Source organism: Schistocerca serialis, chromosome 2 (assembly GCF_023864345.2).
Source record: "Schistocerca serialis cubense isolate TAMUIC-IGC-003099 chromosome 2, iqSchSeri2.2, whole genome shotgun sequence".
NCBI lineage: Eukaryota > Metazoa > Arthropoda > Insecta > Orthoptera > Acrididae > Schistocerca > Schistocerca serialis.
Genome location: NC_064639.1, coordinates 858,052,202 through 858,074,616, shown reverse-complemented (window position 1 = coordinate 858,074,616; position 22,415 = coordinate 858,052,202). Strand labels below are relative to the sequence as shown.

The window sequence follows — 22,415 nt, the reverse complement described above, 5'->3', positions numbered from 1 at the left end:
AATACAACTACTGTGAGTAGTGGTAACATATGGTTTAGCATCTCTGGGCTCAACAATGAGTTTTACAGTTGCTTGTTTATGAGCACGCACCATGTGGGAGCTGTTAAATTTGAGTCTACAGATGTTCCCAGTTGTGAACACTCAGTTGGAGGAAGTATCATAAGTTAGCCAAGTAGTGTACTGAATTTTAAGTTCACATGTCAGAAGAATATTGAACAGTAATTCACAAATAAGATATGCCACACAAGACTGAAGCAGTAATGAAAAATGAATTTTTTTAAGAAGAGCTCTTGACAAGGGATACAATAAACTAATAGTGATGTCTCAATTTGTTGTGCTTACTGAACTCCATTTAACCAATTACCAAATAATACAAATGATGATCCACTCCATTATTCACTAAAAGGCAAGTCATCATCAATGAAGTGAGCAAGCCAGGGAACTCAGAAGTGGTAGTTTGTACTGTGCATCAATTATTTGTCTGTGATTTTATAAATCACATATTGTGGTGCAGAAATCAGTACTGACTGTCAGAAAATTATTCAGGGTAGTAAATCCTTAGATTTCAGTTTTGATATATAAGTTTGATTCAGTAGTTGAATGGTATTTGCTAAATTTCTGAATTATGCTCTGAAAATACTAGACAGTTCATTATATCTTTTGCATCTTGCGTTAGACTCATTTTTCATCTTTCCTATAGTCTGACAGATATATTAAATTTCATCATTCCCGGGAGTTGAAACTTTGTATCTGACCTTGTCTCAAGCTCAGATCTCTGCCTTTCATGGGAACTACACTACCATCAGAGCCATCCTGTATGTCTCTTTGACTGGCCCCAAACTTCAATCAGGAAGTATCTCTCTTCTTCTGATACTGTTGTCACAGCAAATACTTTCAATAATTTGTCTTGAAAGAACTCATTGAATTAATAGGCAGACCAGTAACACATAGGCTCTGCAGTGGAAGATAAACAGCAGCTATTTAATACAACTGAGGATGAAGTTTTTTTTTAATAATGACTTTGTTGATAATTTATAATTTTACATTTAGATTGTACAGCCACAGAAGATACTAAGCAGTACAGTGACAGAAATTTGTTAATTTAGTGTACATATTAAGTTTATGAGAGTTGTTTCTTTTGTTAATGGTATACTTTGACTAATTCCACATTCCTAAAGGTTCTTCTTCTTGATAAACAAACCAATGAAACAAGAGCAGTTAGTTCCAGTCTCCTTTTCACCAACATAGTTCACAGAGCACATCATTAGCAACTCGTAAAATTGATAATACAGAGCTTTAAATATTTGTATCTGTATGTAACAATTTCTCACTGTTATAAAAATACAATTCCTATGTTCAGTGTCCACCAGCTGGTCCTGAATATTTGCTGGTGAGACCCGGAGCTGGACTACTTTTCCCAGCAGTTGATTTTCTACGAGATGCTGTTGCCAAAGCAAGTGCCAATTGTGCTGAAGAAAATTTGCCAGTTGTGATTGACTGTCAGCATGTCCAGCATGCAGACTTCACAGCAGCAAGAGGTATGTTTCAAATATCTAATGACATCATTGCCTGGTTTTGTATATTAGAGATGCAAAAAACATCCCCCTATTTTTATCTGCTTAAATTATCACTACCAGTATTTATTGCATTACATTAGAGTGATATGCATAGAATTTACAATTCTCAAATTTTGTGCAATTATCTATATTACTAAAATGCTATCCCAGAACCAGTTGCAACTTAGGAGCAACAAAGATTATATTCTCAATCTTTCATATAATTATTGACTGAATTTAAGTCTTTAAAATGTACTGCTTAAGAGGTATAATCTTATTTTAAAAATTTAACACAATAAGACAAGTATTACAGTTAGAAACTGTGTGTGTGTGTGTGTGTGTGTGTGTGTGTGTGTGTGTGTGTCTTGAGGCATCATACCTAATGGCACACACATACACAAACTTCATTCATCCAGTATTTGAGAATGAGAACACTTAGCAACTTCCAGCAGAGATTACACATAATTTCAAACCTTTACCTCCACAAAATTATCAATGCAAAAGAATTTATTGCTTACTACATTTTCACCATTCATGCATGACATTTTAATTTATTAACAATATAAGGCAAAAGATACCTACTCACCATAAAGATGACACATTGAGTTGCAGACGGCGAATGCTGTTACACTTTCCAGAAAAGGTAAAACACACACACACATTCATTTCACACAAGTGAGCATGCCTCACTCACACATGAAGTATTCCGGTCTGAGCTACCAGAGATGGCCGTCATGTGTGTGCGAGGTGTGCTCACTTGCATGAATGAATGAGCATGTGTGTGTGTGTGTGTGTGTGTGTGTGTGTGTGTGTGTGTGTGTGTGTGTGTGTGTGTGTTTTTCCCTAGAGCTAAATGTGTAACAGTCTTATCATTATGCCTGTTTGCAACTCAATGTGTCATCTTTACAGTGAGTAGCTATCTACCTTTTTTATTATATTGTTGATATTCCAAATTGGAGTTTCCATTATTTGATTTTAATTTGTTGTTTCTTCACTACTGACTCTATTTACAACACAAATTGCAGACATTATCCCGATATACCACTGAATTTCTTTACCTCCAAAATTACATCACTGTACAAAACATATTTCAGGAGATAAGAATTGTAAACATTTAGATGTGTGAAACATTACTTTTGGCTTAAAATGCAATAAAATTTTAATTATTACTTCTTTACTACCAACTCTATTTGCAATACACTTTGCAGGCAACATCTACATATATTACAGAATGTGCCTGCAAAATTATATAATTGTACGTCACATTTCTCATGAGATGTTTTGATGTCAAAAACATTTAGATGCATGAAAACTGTACTTTGGTTAAAATGGAGTGCAAAATGTCCTGTTTATATTCACCCAGTTTTAGCAACTTCCAGCAAACAAAGCATAATTTCAAACCTTTCCTAGGATTTTGCTCACTTACACACTTAAAGGCAAATATTTAACACACTAACTCAGTGATAAAGTAATTGGCCATTTGAGCTGTTTTATACGTGGAAATTCACTCATGACACTTCTACGAAAATTTCAGTCTAAATATGTTACACTTGTGTGTGTGTGTGTGTGTGTGTGTGTGTGTGTGTGTGTGTGTGTGTGTGTGTGTGTGTGTGTGCGTAGAATAAATTATGGCCATGGAAATAAAATCTGAAGAAATTAATTACGAGAATGAAAGAGATAGGCAGTCAGTGTGTTTGGCTAATATGATGAAAAATTATTATCTGGAGAAAACACTGCTTCTTTTTCTTTTCTTTTCCCACCTTCATACCCTTCATGGTTCTTTTTCAATGTAATTCACGAATCTAATAAGACCAATAAATTAAAGAGATTTTTTTCTGTGCCATCTAGACTGAGAATCATCTCATCACCCTCTTTGATTTACATACATAGAACTAAAAATATTTTCTTTCACTCACATGATAATGAAAAATGCGTTATGGTATACAAAGCATATTTCAATAGCAGTGCAGAGACACATGGAAAATACAGGAAACTGAAATTAAAGCAGATGCTTGCAACCATGACAATTACTTTTTTTTGGTGCCACACAGTGTTACTACTTTCTGCAAATCATTTTGAGACATAATTATCTGAGATCATCACGCAGGGCATTCTTTAAATCTATGTAATATTTGTGTAGCCTGCTCAAACATTATGTCCCACAGCTCACATTATCAGTTTTAACCCTCAAAGATATAGAGAGATTCAAATTATACATTATATTAAAGTTGCCTCCACATAGAATGCCTTCTGTGCTGTTCATTAATAATGAACTATAATTCAACAATGTGATGTATATTATTTAACTAAGACACTCGCCATACTTTCCTTTTATTTAATCAACAGAATATCCACTGCATTCAAAAAAGCTGCTTGTTGTCTATTTACAATATTTGTCCTCTGTTCAGCTACTACTAAAAACTAAACAATAATTCATCCACTGTTCAGTTAGTACTAAAAACCAAACAGTAATCTTTTCACAATATATATAAATGACCTAGTAGATAGTGTCGGAAGTTCCATGCGGCTTTTCGCGGATGATGCTGTAGTATACAGAGAAGTTGCAGCATTAGAAAATTGTAGCGAAATGCAGGAAGATCTGCAGCGGATAGGCACTTGGTGCAGGGAGTGGCAACTGACCCTTAACATAGACAAATGTAATGTATTGCGAATACATAGAAAGAAGGATCCTTTATTGTATGATTATATGATAGCGGAACAAACACTGGTAGCAGTTACTTCTGTAAAATATCTGGGAGTGTGCGTACGGAACGATTTGAAGTGGAATGATCATATAAAATTAATTGTTGGTAAGGCGGGTACCAGGTTGAGATCCATTGGGAGAGTGCTTAGAAAATGTAGTCCATCAACAAAGGAGGTGGCTTACAAAACACTCGTTCGACCTATACTTGAGTATTGCTCATCAGTGTGGAATCCGTACCAGGTCGGGTTGACGGAGGAGATAGAGAAGATCCAAAGAAGAGCGGTGCGTTTCGTCACCGGGTTATTTGGTAACCGTGATAGCGTTACAGAGATGTTTAATAAACTCAAGTGGCAGACTCTGCAAGAGAGGCGCTCTGCATCGCGGTGTAGCTTGCTCGCCAGGTTTCGAGAGGGTGCGTTTCTGGATGAGGTATCGAATATATTGCTTCCCCCTACTTATACCTCCCGAGGAGATCACGAATGTAAAATTAGAGAGATTAGAGCGCGCACGGAGGCTTTCAGACAGTCATTCTTCCCGCGAACCATACGCGACTGGAACAGGAAAGGGAGGTAATGACAGTGGCACGTAAAGTGCCCTCCGCCACACACCGTTGGGTGGCTTGCGGAGTATCAATGTAGATGTAGTAGATGTAGATGTAGATATGCTCATCTATGTTAAATACTAATGGTTGTTATAAACTCTATGAGAAAAGCTTGTTTATAATTAATATCATTTTGTAGAATACTAAAATGGTTTCTCAAACCCAGAATATATATATTCAACTTATTTATGGAAGAAGTGGAAAATGAGATATGCTCTTAATTTTTTTTTTTTTTATTCTCTAGATATACATAATTTATTATCTTATAACTGCGGAAGTACTGTTAATCAGTCTCCATCAGAATAAATAACTACACTCTATATAACAATAATGGTAATTTCTGGACTGAACAGTACGTAAAATAAGGGAAAGGCAACCATTCCCCTACAGTGGAACAGTGCATGGAGCACACATAAAACAGCAGTCACACCCTGTATATTAGACTTAGATATATATGACATCCCCCCCCCATGAACCATGGACCTTGCCGTTGGTGGGGAGGCTTGCGTGTCTCAACGATACAGATAGCCGTACCGTAGGTGCAACCACAACGGAGGGGTATCTGTTGAGAGGCCAGACAAATGTGTGGTTCCTGAAGAGGGGCAGCAGCCTTTTCAGTAGTTGCAAGGGCAACAGTCTGGATGATTGACTGATCTGGCCTTGTAACAATAGTCAAAACGGCCTTGCTGTGCTGGTACTGCGAACGGCTGAAAGCAAGGGGAAACTACAGCTGTAATTTTTCCCGAGGGCATGCAGCTTTACTGTATGATTAAATGATGATGGCGTCCTCTTGGGTAAAATATTCCAGAGGTAAAATAGTCCCCCATTCAGATCTCCGGGCGGGGACTACTCAGGAGGATGTCGTTATCAGGAGAAAGAAAACTGGTGTTCTACGGATCAGAGCGTGGAATGTCAGATCCCTTAATCGGGCAGGTAGGTTAGAAAATTTAAAAAGGGAAATGGATAGGTTGAAGTTAGATATAGTGGGAATTAGTGAAGTTCGGTGGCAGGAGGAACAAGACTTCTGGTCAGGTGACTACAGGGTTATAAACACAAAATCAAATAGGGGTAATGCAGGAGTAGGTTTAATAATGAATAGGAAAATAGGAATGCGGGTAAGCTACTACAAACAGCATAGTGAACGCATTATTGTGGCCAAGATAGTTACGAACCCCACACCTACTACAGTAGTACAAGTTTATATGCCAACTAGCTCTGCAGATGACGAAGAAATTGAAGAAATGTATGATGAAATAAAAGAAATTATTCAGATAGTGAAGGGAGACGAAAATTTAATAGTCATGGGTGACTGGAATTCGAGTGTAGGAAAAGGGAGAGAAGGAAACATAGTCGGTGAATACGGATTGGGGCTAAGAAATGAAAGAGGAAGCCGCCTGGTAGAATTTTGCACAGAGCACAACATAATCATAGCTAACACTTGGTTTAAGAATCATGAAAGAAGGTTGTATACATGGAAGAACCCTGGAGATACTAAAAGGTATCAGATAGATTATATAATGATAAGACAGAGATTTAGGAACCAGGTTTTAAATTGTAAGACATTTCAAGGGGCAGATGTGGACTCTGACCACAATCTATTGGTTATGACCTGTAGATTAAAACTGAAGAAACTGCAAAAAGGTGGGAATTTAAGGAGTTGGGACCTGGATAAACTGAAAGAACCAGAGGTTGTACAGAGTTTCAGGGAGAGCATAAGGGAGCAATTGAGAGGAATGGGGGAAAGAAATACGGTAGAAGAAGAATGGGTAGCTTTGAGGGATGAAGTAGTGAAGGCAGCAGAGGATCAAGTAGGTAAAAAGACGAGGGCTGGTAGAAATCCTTGGGTAACAGAAGAAATATTGAATTTAATTGATGAAAGGAGAAAATATAAAAATGCAGTAAATGAAGCAGGCAAAAAGGAATACAAACATCTCAAAAATGAGATTGACAGGAAGTGCAAAATGGCTAAGCAGGGATGGCTAGAGGACAAATGTAAGGATGTAGAGGCTTATCTCACTAGGGGTAAGATAGATACTGCCTACAGGAAAATTAAAGAGACCTTTGGAGATAAGAAAACGACTTGTATGAATATCAAGAGCTCAGAAGGAAACCCAGTTCTAAGCAAAGAAGGGAAAGCAGAAAGGTGGAAGGAGTATATAGAGAATCTATACAAGGGCGATGTGCTTGAGGACAATATTATGGAAATGGAAGAGGATGTAGATGAAGATGAAATGGGAGATACGATACTGCGTGAAGAGTTTGACAGAGCACTGAAAGACCTGAGTCGAAACAAGGCCCCTGGAGTAGACAACATTCCATTGGAACTACTGACGGCCTTGGGAGAGCCGGTCCTGACAAAACTCTACCATCTGGTGAGCAAGATGTATGAAACAGGCGAAATACCCTCAGACTTCAAGAAGAATATAATAATTCCAATCCCAAAGAAAGCAGGTGTTGACAGATGTGAAAATTACCGAACTATCAGTTTAATAAGTCACAGCTGCATAATACTAACACGAATTCTTTACAGACAAATGGAAAAACTAGAAGAAGCCAACCTCGGGGAAGATCAGTTTGGATTCCGTAGAAACACTGGAACACGTGAGGCAATACTGACCTTACGACTTATCTTAGAAGAAAGATTAAGGAAAGGCAAACCTATGTTTGTAGCATTTGTAGACTTAGAGAAAGCTTTTGACAATGTTGACTGGAATGCTCTCTTTCAAATTCTAAAGATGGCAGGGGTAAAATACAGGGAGCAAAAGGCTATTTACAATTTGTACAGAAACCAGATGGCAGTTATAAGAGTCGAGGGACATGAAAGGGAAGCAGTTGTTGGGAAGGGAGTAAGACAGGGTTGTAGCCTCTCCCCGATGTTGTTCAATCTGTATATTGAGCAAGCAGTAAAGGAAACAAAAGAAAAATTTGGCGTAGGTATTAAAATCCATGGAGAAGAAATAAAAACTTTGAGGTTCGCCGATGACATTGTAATTCTGTCAGAGATGGCAAAGGACTTGGAAGAGCAGTTGAATGGAATGGACAGTGTCTTGAAAGGAGGATATAAGATGAATATCAACAAAAGTAAAACAAGGATAATGGAATGTAGTCGAATTAAGTTGGGTGATGCTGAGGGAATTAGATTCGGAAATGAGACACTTAAAGTAGTAAAGGAGTTTTGCTATTTGGGGAGCAAAATAACTGATGATGGTCGAAGTAGAGAGGATATAAAATGTACACTGGCAATGGCAAGGAAAGCTTTTCTGAAGAAGAGAAATTTATTAACATCGAGTATAGATTTAAGTGTCAGGAAGTCATTTCTGAAAGTATTTGTATGGAGTGTAGCCATGTATGGAAGTGAAACATGGACGATAAATAGTTTGGACAAGAAGAGAATAGAAGCATTCGAAATGTGGTGCTACAGAAGAATGCTGAAGAGTAGATGGGTAGATCACATAACTAATGAGGAAGTATTGAACAGGATTGGGGAGATGAGAAGTTTGTGGCACAACTTGATCAGAAGATGGGATCAGTTGGTAGGGCATGTTCTGAGGCATCAAGGGATCACAAATTTAGTATTGGAGGGCAGCGTGGAGGGTAAAAATCGTAGAGGGAGACCAAGAGATGAATACACTAAGCAGATTCAGAAGGATGTAGATTGTAGTAGGTACTGGGAGATGAAGAATCTTGCACAGGATAAAGTAGCATGGAGAGCTGCATCAAACCAGTCTCAGGACTGAAGACCACAACAACAACAACATACACGACATCTGTTCAAAAAATTCAGTACTTTGTCCACAAAATTTTTCTATTCTTTCCTCTTAGTTATTGTGCATGGTCCTTTACAAAATATTCTCCTCCACAATTAATACACCATTCCCAACACTGTGTCTACTTCTGGGAGCACTCTTAGTATATCTCTTGCTGGATTGCACGAAGAGCCATCTGCACATTTTCTTTTATCTCATCTATCATTGCAAATCTTCATCCTTTCAGTGGGGTTTTCAACTTTGGAAATAAAAAAAATCCATAGGGGATAGGTCTGGAGAGCACAGAGAATGTGGCAGTACAGTGATTTCACTTTTTGTGCTAGAGTCACACACCAACAGGTGCGAATGTGTGGGTGTACTATCGTGAAGCAAAAGAGTCATGAATTGTCCCACCACATTTCAGGTTGTTTCTTCTCACATTTTCTCGCAGACATTGCAGCATGTCCCAGTGGCACCACTGACTAACAGTTTGACCCTGTGGCATGAACTCATGATGAACTAATCCTTAAAAGTCAAAGAAAACTATCAGTGTGACTTTGTCATTTGACCTGACCTGACGAGCTTGTTTTCATTCTTAGAGAACCTTTCCCAAGGTATTGTGAAGATTCAACCTTGGTCTCAACACCATAACCATAGATCCGTGTCTCATCACCAATTATGATTCTCTTAAGGAACATCTCTTTCTCATTTGCCCAATCCAAAAGTGCTTCACAGGTAGTGAGGCAAAGGTCTCTCTGGTCTTGACTCAGCACGGTGGGATGAATTTGGCAGTAACACAATTCATTCCAAGATGTTTCATCAGGATTTCATGACATGATCCAACTGAAATTTTACATTCTTCTGCAATCTCTCGGACAGTCAGTCTTCAATTGGCATGCATAATTTCATTGATATTCCTGACAAGAGCATTGTCGGTAGATGTCAAAGGGCATGCCGAATGAGGGTCATCTTTAATTTCTGTCTGGCCATTTTTAAATCATGTGAACCATTTGTAAGACCATGTACAGCTTAAGTACTCATCACCACAGGCTTCCTGCATCATTTGGTTCTTCTCTGTGTTCTATAAAGTTTTCTTGAGTGTTACACCAAATTTAATGCAGATGAGCTGCTCCTCTAACTCTACCATTGTGAAATTTGTAAACTGTGCAACACAGTGTTCTGCTCAATACAGCACTGAACAATGAAATTTCTGGCAGTTACACATTTAACACTGCCATGTGCAGGTATGCCAACCACATTTCGCTTCAACACACCATTGGTGTGAAACTACAAATGTTCTGAAATTTTTTGAACAGACCTCGTATACCACATGGACCATATATACATCATATCTGGGTAATGAATACCTTATTTTATGTGAAAATGACTTTCATTATTTATCATAAATAATATTTTGGTTATAAACCCAAACATTGGTTTGATGCAGTTATTCATTCATATAACTTGCTAGTATCCTATTCATTTCAGCTTAATTGTTCCTTTCTCATCATCATTAATCTTCCTTCTATCCTTCATAATTCTCCTAATTTGATATTCTGGTGTTAACATATGTCATGGACTATCACTGTGCTAATCTTGGGTTCAACTCTTTGCCACATGAGTGACATTTGCGAGAAATGTACAAATGTGCACCTGTCACATGCATACAGACAACACAGCACAATCAAATACTACACTAGTATATTCTATCCCACAATGGCATGGCATCCTGTAAAAATATAGTCATGTCAGGCAACAACTGCACTGAACAGAATAGAATAGAACAGAACATAATACTTACTCAACAATATTAGGAAAAGGTTAAATTGCTACTTTCAGTAAGGATGACAAATAGACTTGCAGACAGGCTCAACAAAAAGTCTAGCTCAGACCAGAATTCCAGTCGTGGAAGTTAAGCACAATGTGTTAAGCAGCATGTTCAGCAACTGGATGGTCCAGTTGACTCTTGGCCAGAGTTTATCAGTGGCCATTCATGTGGACAGACAACTTGTTGGTTGTCATGTCCATGTAGAAAGCAGACCAATGGTTGCAGCTTAGTTTGTAGATCACATGACTGCTTTCGCAGGTGGCATTGCCTTTGATGGGATAGTAACACATGTTACATGACCAAAGTAGGTGGTGGTGTGAGGATGTATGGGACAGGTCTTCCATTCAGGTCTGTTGCAGTGATATGAGCCAGGAGACAAGGGGCTGGGAACAGGAGTAGGGATGGTCAAGGATGTTGTGTAGGTTCGGTGGGTGCCAAAATACCTCTGTGGAAGCGGTGAGAAGGATAGTGAGTAGGATGTTCTTCTTTTTGGGGCATGATGAGAGGTAGTCAAAACCCTGGCAGAGAATGTGATTCAGCCGCTCCAGTCCTGGGAATGCTCCTTGATGGCTGAACAGTGTGAATAAGGGAGGGGGTAAGGGACTGGAGAGAGAAGGCACAGGACTTCTGTTTCTGAAGACAGCTAGAAGTGTAATTTTAGTCTGTAAATCCCTCATTGAGACCCTTGGTATATTTGGAGAGGGACTTCAAATCACTACAGATCTGATGTCCATGACTGGCTGGTCCATGACTTGGTATGGAATGGGTGACAGCTGGAGCTGTTGAATTGGAGGTATTGCTCATGGCTGGCAGGTTTCATTGGACAGAGGTACTAATGTAGCCATCTTTAAGGATGAGGTTGACATACAGGAAGGTGGCTTGTTGAGCTGAGAGAGCCAGGTGAAGGGAATGGGGGAGAAGGTGTTTAGGTTCTGGAGAAATATGAATAGGATGTTCTCAGCCTCAGCCCAGATCACAAAGATGTTATCAATGAACCTCAACCAGGTGACAGGTTTGCAGTTTGCCCTTTGAAGGATCCACCTTTGTGACCTCCTTTTATCACTGCATTATCCATCAGGTGGATCTACACTGGAAAGTATTTGCTGGAATCCAAATCTGTGACCACCATGCACTGAACATAGTCAACAAGAGCTTGAGAGCAGAAGCAAAGGTCAGTTGCTGAAGAAGACCCTACAGATGTAGATAAACATGTGATCTGACCATAATTCAAGAGTGACATATGTCCTCTAAAAGGTACAGTCTCTCAAAGACTCAACCCCTAGGGCATGTGATAGTTGAGCCTCATAGTACACTGTGTGCATTAAAGTTTCCCAATACAAGGAAAGAATAGATGAGTTCCTTGAAAAGCTCTTTGAGTGCATCTTCATTGAGAGAATCATGTGGTGAAGTTATAGAGAACACTTTGTGATCTTAATAGTTGTTAGAACTTCCACTTCAACTACGTGTACGTCCATGGTAAGTGGGACTGATGGGGAGTGGTATCTGTTGCTGACAAAAACAGCGCACTTAGCACAGGGTTTGCCAGTGACACTGAAATTAGTTTTTTGTCAGCAGATAAATATTAGTTCTCCTATCCAAGAGCTTCAGTCCTTCTAGATGCAATCTGAACCTGTTTAAGTTCCACTTCAGTCTGGAATTCCCTGTGGGTACCATTGTTTAGTGGGTATTTTCCTCCTCTCTCAGCAGAGGTGATTTACAAAGGAGGTCAGGTGAAATGTAAGGTTGAATTGTGCTGTCTGGTTTCTCCATGGTATATTAATGTCTTTGAGACTAAAATAATCATCAAAAGAGAAAATGCTTGCTGAGCTGATGGTTTACCTGGTACTTTCTTTTGTTTTGATTGGCTATTTTGTGCATTTTTCCTTACTCATTGGAGATGTTGGGTGTATTAGTAAAGGTGATGGTTCACTGGGTCTCTGATATGCCTTTTTATGTGGATCATTTTCTAAAACTTTCATTGATGACTACAGAATGGTTTTGGAGCCATGTGTTGTTTTCATCTACAGGTACATCAAGTGCAGGTATTTGTACTTGATTCTGATGTCTGAGTTTGTATTGAGGCATTACATTTGGTTATGGGTTTCTGAAGAGCTGATTGCAAAAGTAGTAACAAATGATAAAGGTTGCAGTGCTATAAAAGCTGTTTTAGCTTCACCATAGGGGAGTCCTCTGGTAACCTTCAGTTCCTGAATGTTTCTTTCCTCACTATGAACTCTGCACTTTCTTGCTAGATCACGTGATCATGAAAACAGTTTATACATTTCAGAGGAAGTGTACAAGATTCACCATATTTGTAGACTGGGTCAAATTTTTGGTATTTAAAGCAGCACATAGGATTGGGGACAAATGGTTGAGCTTTATGAATGGATGCATTCTACAAGAATATTTTCACATAATTCTGGTGTAATGAAGGTTAAGCAATGTTGCTGTTTTTCCAGCATTTTTCCCATAGTTTATCACTTCCATGACATCTACATTTTTTCCATTCTTCTAATTATTATACCAACTAGAGAAAACATTCCTACCTACGAAAGCCACAGACCACTGATCTGTTTCAGGTTCATTGATGATGTCTTCATGACCTGGACTCAGGGCCAGGGCACTCTATCCTCATTCCTTCACAACCTCAACCCTTTCTCTCCCATCCACTTCACTTGGTCCTTCTTAACCCAGCTTGCCACTTTCCTGGCTGTTGACCTCTTCCTCCTCCTCTTTGAGTGCTCCGTCCACACCTCTGTCCACAGCCTTCCAAGCACCAACAGTACCTGAATTTCATCAGTAGCCATCCATTCCACACCAAAAACACTCTCACAGACATCCTAACCACCAAGGTGCAGCATATCTGCAGTGATGGCAGTATGCTGAAGCTCTTACAAAATCCTTCACAGACAAACACTGTCCCCTAGTCTGTAAGCAGATTTCCCATCCCATATCACCACATACCCCAAATCCTCCCTCCACCGCCAAGAATCAGCTACAAAGGAGCACCCCGCTCATCACGCAATACCACCCCAGACTGTAGCAACTGAAACAAACCATTCATCAGGGCTTTGGCTATCTATCATCATCCCCCAATATGAGGGACATCCCACCCAGGATCCTTCCCACCCATCCTAAAGTGATATTCTGTCATCCAACCAAACTCCACAACATTCTAGTCCATCCCTACGCCACTCTCAACCCTAACACCTTGCCATAGGGATCATATCTCTGTGGAAGGCCCAGGTGCAAGACCTACCCAAATCACCTACCCAGCACTTCCTTTTCCAGTCCTGTCATGGGCTCATCCTACCCAATCAGAGGCTGGGCCACCTGTGAAAGCAGCCATGTTGTGTACCAAATCTGCTGAAATCACTGCTCAGCATTTTGTATTGGTACAATTACCAAACAGCTGTCCACTGGGATGGATGCCCACTGCCAAAATGTAGCAAAGAGCAAAGTGGACCATCCTGTTGCACAAAATGCAGCTGGACGTAACATGCTTGATTTCAATGACTGCTTCACAACCCAGGTCATGTGGATCCAACCCTCCACCAGCAGCTTTTCTGAACTGTGCAGATGGGAGTTATCCTTACAAAACATTCTCCACTCCCAAAATCATCCCACCTCAACATATGGCAACTTCCTATACCCACACCCTCCACCCTAAGTTTTCACCCTCTCTATCCTATCACCTCCTCCGAACCCACATTCCCTCAACCTCACTGTGCACTGCTCTCTTTTAATGTACCCAATGATCTTTTCTCCTTCTCTGTTCCTGTCCTTTCAACTCCCTTTTTTCCCTTTCCTCCCTCCCCCACAGCCTCTGACACTGCACCAGATAGCCTTGTCTCCCACCTCTAGTCCCTGCATGCTATGTCAGGCAGCCCTGTTCCCTATTCCCCCACCCACATACTTCTACTCCTCCCACTTCCCCACTCCACTATGGATTATTACTCCCATTCAACACATTTCAGTTTCAGTGTGGCCTAAGCAGCCAGAGATAGCACTCATGTATTTGTGAGGAGTGATTGCTTTTGTGAAAGCATGTGTGATTTTCTTCTCTGATGAAGGCTTTGGCCAAAAGCTTAATATGAAACTGTCTTTTCATTGTGCCTGTCTGAAACTCAGTGTCTCATCTTTACAGCAAGTAGCAATCTATTCTTTCCACAATGTTCGTAGGATAAAGATTTACATTGAACCACTTGTAACTCTGTTCCACATTTCTCTTGTCTGTGTCTATTATGGACAGCTCTTTTTCTGTACTCTTGTGTAATAACCAAACATCGCAGTTTTTGAGACCTCCAACATCCCATATAAATTACTTATGAAGGTTGAGAACAGAAGCAGGTCTAGCACTGAACCTTGCTTACCACTATATTTAATGTTTCCCCCAGTCTGAATTTAGTTTTTTCATGTGATAGCACTTCTTAATGTGACTGTTTTCTGTTGTTAAGATATGACTCCAGCTATGAAAAGGGAACTCCTGTACCCTTATAACATTTTAGCCTCCCTAGGAGATTTACATGATCTATACAATTATAAGCTTTTTAAGTTCACAGAAAGTGGCAATAGGATTTTTTTATTATTTAGTTCTACCAGAACAGAATTTGTAGGCTCTTACACTGTAGACAAGCCTTTACAGAAATCTAACTTAGATGATTTATTGGCAGAAAAGTGCTTCTATGTTATAAGATACAGCACTTCCTATAAAAATGTTGAAGACACAGGAAGGAAGGACATGGAACTAAAATTAGTCCTCACTTGCTTATCTCCACTTGTATAAATGGGTATTACTACTGCATACTTCAGTTTTTCAGGAAATATATTTTGACTCATTGACCGATTACAAAGTAATTAATTCCATGGATGGAGGAGGCAGCGGGTGGGGGCTGGGGGGATTAGGGGGGGGGGGAGGGGGGGGGGTTCTGTCAAGACAGCACAAGACTACAAGATTTTCATACTTGAGTTGAAGTACTGTCATAACAAGGAGAGTTACTGCTTTTTAGTAGCCCAATGATTTTTGTGATCTGTCTAACAGATGATTTGGCAAAACATGTCTGCTGATGGAGTATGTCAAACCTGTTTAAGTAAATCTAATGGAACTGCTTTTCCCTGTATTTTCAACTGCTGGTATATTATTATTATAATTACTGATAGAAAGAATTCATTAAAATTTAGTGCCCAATGATTTGTATTTATCAATGGTTGTATCACTGCTACTGCCATCAGAGAGGGGAATATTGTCTGCTATAGTGAGTTTATTTTTTTAATGGCTAATAATGTTCTGAACTGCCTTCACTTAGTTTTTGTAATTTTGATTTTTTTTTGTGACGTACATGTTTTCTGGAATACCAAGTGTAGAATTTTGCTGTATTGCCTAATAGAACATTTGTAAGTGTTAATCAGTGATAGTCTTCCACAATAAAGCAAACTCTCCCTTCTCAGTACAATAAACTTTGAGCCCAGATGGTAGACATTCCCTCTCTCAGCTTCCATTCTAATTGTCTCTGATCTGATGTAAAAGAAAACTTGATTCATAGTGTCACAAGAATCACAAGAATATTTTGAGAGAAGAATCAAACTCTCTTCTCCTGAGTGTCATTACTAAACCTCTAAACATTGTTCATCCAGTAAATTATCTCTGATAGTATAACACTTATTATTTTATGAAACTGTTCTTCACCTTCTTAGCTAAACTTGATTGATGGGAATTATTTATTGCTATCACAGCTGCACTGTCTGATAAATCATTTACTATGAGGATCACATTTGGTTCATTACAGACTGTTTACTATGTCCTTTTTTTCTCATTGCCAAATGTTGGGGGGAACAAACCAAAGCAGAACATCAGCAAATGTAATGGCAGTTGAACAGTATTATCCAAAATGAGAACTCCACAGAAATGAGTCCTCAGTTCTTTCTACTATGTTTTATTAATAATTTCTCTAACTATGGGTCAAATAGACAGCAGAATAAAATGACAATACTTCACTCCTAAGTAAAGAAATCTGGTGAGTACTTGATATATTGCTGTACACCTGTATTCAAGCAAGCTGAACACTGTATGTAAAATAAAACAAAGCCAGATGAACTTGGTCCTTTCCATTTGCCACCACAATAGACTGGAAATATAAATCTCTGTTGCAATTACACTCATTTATAACAACATAATTTTCAAGGTCCTTTGAATGTTCTTATAGACAGGTTCCACTGTATTTGCTTTCAACTCTTTCAGTTGTTTCTCTATACCGGGGATGCTTATTATTACGTACTCCATATGGGAGCCTGTGCGATGGTCAAATTACAGTATGTTTGTAAGATTCTCCTGTGTGAACGATTTTTTAAAAGACAAATTTAAAACTTTGGCTTTACTTTTTCTGTATTCTACTGACTTTTCAGACTGGTCAATGAGCGACTGAATAGAAACCTTAGACCCAGTTTTACACAGACCATAATTTTCTCAGGTACTCGGGAAGATCTTATGCTAAGGTATGATGGTAGTAGTAGTTGTAAGCTTCGCACATTGATATTTTTACATATGTATAAATTTCTATTACGTTCAGCCTGTCATGATTTTTGCATTGTCTTTTGAACCAAGAGTGCAACAGCCTTTGCTTCCTCAATATTTTTTGAGTTTCTTTGTTAAGCCGTGGTGGATCTTTTCTGTCCTTAATCCACTTTCTCAGCATATATTTCTCCAGAGTATGATGTACAGTCTGTTTAAACTTTATCCATAGTTCCTCTATGTTCATTGTACTGGAATTAAATGATGTCAGTTCATTGTCCAAGTGGGATACTAGCAATTGTCTATCTGCTCTTTCTGTCAGAAATACTCTACTAGCCTTCTTGATTGATTTATGAACTTCAGTAACCAAAATTGCTATGATGACATCATGGTCACTTATCCCTGTTTCTATATTGATGAGTTAATTAGGTCAGATCTGTCTGTAGCTATATAGTCTAAGATATATCCATAGCATGTGGACTGTTAAATTAGCTACTCAACCCAGTTATTGGAAAACATGTTCCAAAGAACTTCACAGGACTGTCTGTCTGTACCACCTGCAATGAATCCACAGTCATCCCAATCAATACTCTGTAGTTTAAAGTCACCCCCACCTAACATTGCATTAGCTGGATATATCTGCACTACTGACCATAGGCTTTCTTTCAGTGACTCTAAAACCATTACAGTGGAGTTGGATGGCCAGTAAATGCTGTTTCTATGAGACCTGTTATAAGGGACCAGATAACTTCACTGTCATAATATTCAAACTCAAACTCTCTAGAACAATACTTTTATCAATTGCAATGAACACATCTCTCCATGTGGCATCTAATCTGTCTTTTCGATATACATTCCATGAATTGCTAAATATCTCAGAGCTTTCTACTTTTGGTTTCAGCTGCTCTCAGTCCCGAGAATAATTTGAGTGTGAGAAGTTTCCTGAAGGGCAGTAACTTCAGGAACTTCATTATGAATAGATTGAAAATTTACTGATAAAATTTTGATAGTCAAAGTGTCTTCACTCCGAATGTGGTCTGATTTTGCTATCTGTGAGCTACCCAAGCAGCTACTTTCCCTGACCTATCAAGGGGAGTCCTACAATTCTCTACCCAATAATGCAGGTCCAGAAACCCACAGCCAAGACCATCACAGAGACAATGAAGCCTTTAGTTAGCTCCAAACCAAAGGATCCCAATCAATTCTGGGACCAATGCTGCAAATTGTGAGCTCTGCTAGCACGCCGTGAGTGAGGCCAGCAGTCTTCACCACCTCCACCAGCTGCCTATATGAGCTGAGTGTAGCCTCTGAACCCAAACAACAGGCATCATTGGTGGTGATGTGAGCCACAACTTGCCAACAATTGCATCCTGAATGCTCAGTAGCTGTAGGCAAGACATTCTCCACATCTCATATGAGGCCCCCCAGCAGGTATACTGAGAACACATTGGCTTTCTTTCTGGCCCTGAACACTGTATGCCTAAAGGGCTCCATAACATGCATAATGGTGGTGTGCTCCCAATAATTAGTAAACCCCTCCCCTAGAGTGCCTGCTCGGGCCCTGTTGGAGGACCCCACGCACGGGGAGATTGGCAAGGCCAGACAGCCAACCTTCCTTCTGGCCCTCCACCTCAAGCAACATGAACATGTTACCACCTGCCACCCATCCTCTTGTGAGGGCAGATCCACTACATTGGGCACATTCTGAGGTGCCTTGTCAGCAGAGCCAATAGGTGAAACAATCAACACTTGAGGTGTCTCATGCAACATGCAGTCTGTGGCACTGCTACATCCTGAAGCAGCAGGTTCAAAATGGCTGACCATAGCCAAAAGCACAATTAGCTGTTTGCGAACAGTGGCCATGTCTTCTTGCATCCACACACAGCATGCACAGATCCAACCCATCCCAGTTTTACTAACTTCAGAATTGACTATATATTTTATTGTAATCACCATCGAAACATTTATCATGGTGATTCCTTTCTGATTTTATTTTATTCTTGGTATATTATGCTGCGTGTAGGCAGTTGTTTCTTACCTTTACCATTCTTTTTATATGAAATTTAATAACCTAAATACAGATTGCTTGCAACACTTTCTTATTTCATACTAACCTACAATTTTATTTCACAGTACAAAATGTAAATGAGGTAAAAGGCAGAGCATTTCCATGCAATTTTGTGAATACATTTAAAGACAAATTAAGTGCTATAATGAACTGCTTGAAAAAATAAATTTTAGTCACTGTTATCATTTTTGCATGTCGCTGCACTGAAGTGCACATTAACATTTTCTGGAAGGATATGACATGTTATCAGATATTTCAAATACTCTTTGCTTAATCAGTCCAACATTCTGAAAGAAGAAGATGGAACACTGGTATTCACTTGTAATGTTGCAGGTATCAGAGCTCTAGCAACTGATCTTAGCCGTCGTGGTCATCACTGTGTATTTCACAGATTGCGACCAGATGTTTCAGATGTACTGGGAGTTACTGACACACAGTGCTCTTCCACAGATGAAGAACTTCACACTATTTTGCAAGGTGGGTACTCTGAAACAATATCACATTCAAATGTTTCTGTTTGTGTTAACTAGAATCACACAATTCCATAGAATAGGAACACAAGTAGAATATGGGTCTCTTTAATAACTACTGAATTCTAAGCATTGTAATTTTTGAGAATTTGACATTCATGCCTTTCCACTTGGATATTCACTGAAATTATTTTTCTCTTTATAATAAACCTGATACTTCATATGTTGGTGCCTGATGAAGGAAAATATCTTCCAAATAGTTATAAAATCCAGAATTCCTCATAATGAACTGTGGCAAAATATGAAATTTAGAGCACTGATAAACAAGTGTGTAGAACTAGCGTACTACAGAAGAGAGTATGCAGGGGGTGCCATAGATATCTGTTCTTCTTACAGGCTTTTTTCATTTTTGGAAAAAGTTCACATCACAAAAGCACATATCAGATGGATCAGCAATTTGTCTTGTACTTTATAACCACCACACATGCACTAACAGCAGCCTATTATTGTCACAGAGTGCAAGGAGGGAGCAGTATGTTTAAGAATTTGAGAATATTACAGCTAATTGTAACATATCTATCTTTTACAGGTCTCTATGATGCTGATGCCACTGTTTTGCAAATAAAGGATCCAGACAATTCATCCAGCCAAGCAACTTTGGTCAGTAATCATAATTCCACAAAACTGTGAGAAAAAAATCCTATCTTCCCTGCTTATTAACTCACAGCCAAAGATTCACAGCAGTGTCACTGCAAAAAGTAAGCTGATCAGTTGCAATGGATCTGTTTTTGCTTGTAGCTACATACACAAAAATGAAATGATGCTGAAATTCATTGGCAGGCAACAAGAAATGGTTGAATTGTCTGTGCTCAGTAAGCAAAGTACAATAGAAGATTTGCATTTGTGTTTCTCACAGGAAGTTCGAATATGGAAATCAGTGTCTGTTTATTTACACATTGTCACTATCAGACTTTCAGTCAGTCTTGTGTAATCAATCAACTGCTGCTAACAAGTATTCAATCACATAAGTCCAAGAACTCTCAAGTGTATGCTCACAATACATGTAACAGGAAGACTACTGAAAGTGTTTAAAAAGAAGATATGGTGGTCTATATGCAACACTAACTATCTAATACTGTGTAAATAGATGATCTTTAAGTGAGAGGATGGGTCTATCATTCATCGATGTTGCAGTGTTGTGAAGGCAGTCATTTTAGAGCAGAGGGAAGAGAAGGATAGCTATAATATACAGTCTCACAACTGCAGTATGTGCTTTAATCTGTTTCTGAATGCCCGTAGGTATGCCTAGGCAGGAGTCAACTAGCAGTTGTAAGTGACATACAATATGTAAGTGATGAGTGAGAGTGGCATCAGATGGCAATTAAGACTATTTCAAGCAGCATAATTGAGTGAGAAAACATAAATCTTAGTCATTCTTCATTATGTGAGAAGAGATAGAAAATATTTGTAAAGCAACTGAATAAAATCATTATTTAACAAATGAGGTACATTTCTAGCTGTTGACATTATTAGTGTCCTTTTTGCTTGAAATCAACACCTGGAGAAAGGATTTTCACTAGTCATGCAGAAGACGGATGCAGAAGTAATTCGCAGCTCATCATAAATTAATATGAATACTAAAATTATGATGAAAGTGGAATATATGTGGTATGTTCATGTGACACTGACATTTACGACTTAGCACTATGATATTTCATATGTCTACATACCATAGAGCCTGTAATTATTACCATAAATGTCGGTCATAGCCACGTAGTCTTCCTTTAGTGTATGACTAGTTTATAAATATGCCTCATTTTTTTAAAAATAATTCTTTAACTGTGAGAACCTCTACTGTAACCTACTGAACATTAAAAATCTTAACTGGAGGGCATTGGTTATTCAGTTACTGCAGTGAAAATGTTTAAATTATTGTAATTTGGCACAGAATCAGTTCATTATTGGCATGCAGCAACATCTATGTTTTATACTGTAACTAGCTTCACATTCATTTTCATCAACATAGGGAGCCTCTTTCATCACTATTTACTTAATGTTCCTATTTGAAAGTTTTAGTACTAGACACGTATCCAAATATATTTCAGCACTAAGTTATTTATGCTTAAGTTTCACAGATGTGAACCATGTGACTGTGATTTTGTAATTAAATTTGTGTGAAAATTTGAATAGCACTGTTGTCTTTCTTTTTTTTCTTGTACAAAACCAGAAGCACCAAATCCAAATAATTGCTTCCTTGTTTCAGTAAATAAAGCAAAGCTCATAATGACAAATTTAAAAAATTAACAAAACCTTTCAAAGGCTAGCTGAAGTGGCAAGATGATGTGACTTCAGCAATAATGGAAGTCTATAGCTGAAGTATTTCTTCCAAAGTGAGAAGATATTAGGTCATAATCAATTAATTAAAAATACACACACACACACACACACACACACACACACACACACACACACACACACACACACACACACTAACGCTAGTCTTATATTCTGTAATTGTTGCTAAGGTGTCATCACAGCTATCACGGCAGGTGTATGTGATGCTTATGAAAATAATTAAAGCTGTGCAAAATAAGAACTCAGGAGGTGTATAATGCCACTAGACATGTAAATCATGAAATGTGTCTACTGGAAAACAGGTCTTTCTCACTTCTCAAAGTAAATTCAAATGCATTTTTTCACATAATAAAATAGAGTATGACACAATTAATTACTATTACCCAGTTAGGACTACTGACTCAAGTTTATTATTATTTGAATCAGTATAGGTTATCTAGCTGCCAGATACAAGTGATTGGAAAATACCGATGAAGTAATTGTATACCACCACATCTTATGTACTAATAAGGAAAATCTCAGTGGTGAAGATTTATCCCTCTGTGAAGATTTGAACATCAAGTGTCATTACTATAGGCA

General features: G+C 38.6%; 1 protein-coding gene across 2 annotated transcripts in view; it reads left to right on the top strand.

Moving 5' to 3' along the window:
* LOC126458159 (sodium-independent sulfate anion transporter-like) overlaps positions 1 to 21,668 on the top strand; it is a 298,589-nt gene extending 276,921 nt beyond the window's left edge. For both annotated transcript variants that reach the window (XM_050095024.1, XM_050095025.1), the window contains exons 10-12: positions 1,361 to 1,538; positions 19,345 to 19,488; positions 20,071 to 21,668. In XM_050095024.1, coding sequence (XP_049950981.1) covers positions 1,361 to 1,538; positions 19,345 to 19,488; positions 20,071 to 20,171 — 423 coding nt within the window. In that variant the 3' untranslated portion in view covers positions 20,172 to 21,668. The remainder of the gene's footprint in view (positions 1 to 1,360; positions 1,539 to 19,344; positions 19,489 to 20,070) is intronic.
* Positions 21,669 to 22,415: the final 747 nt, after the last annotated feature.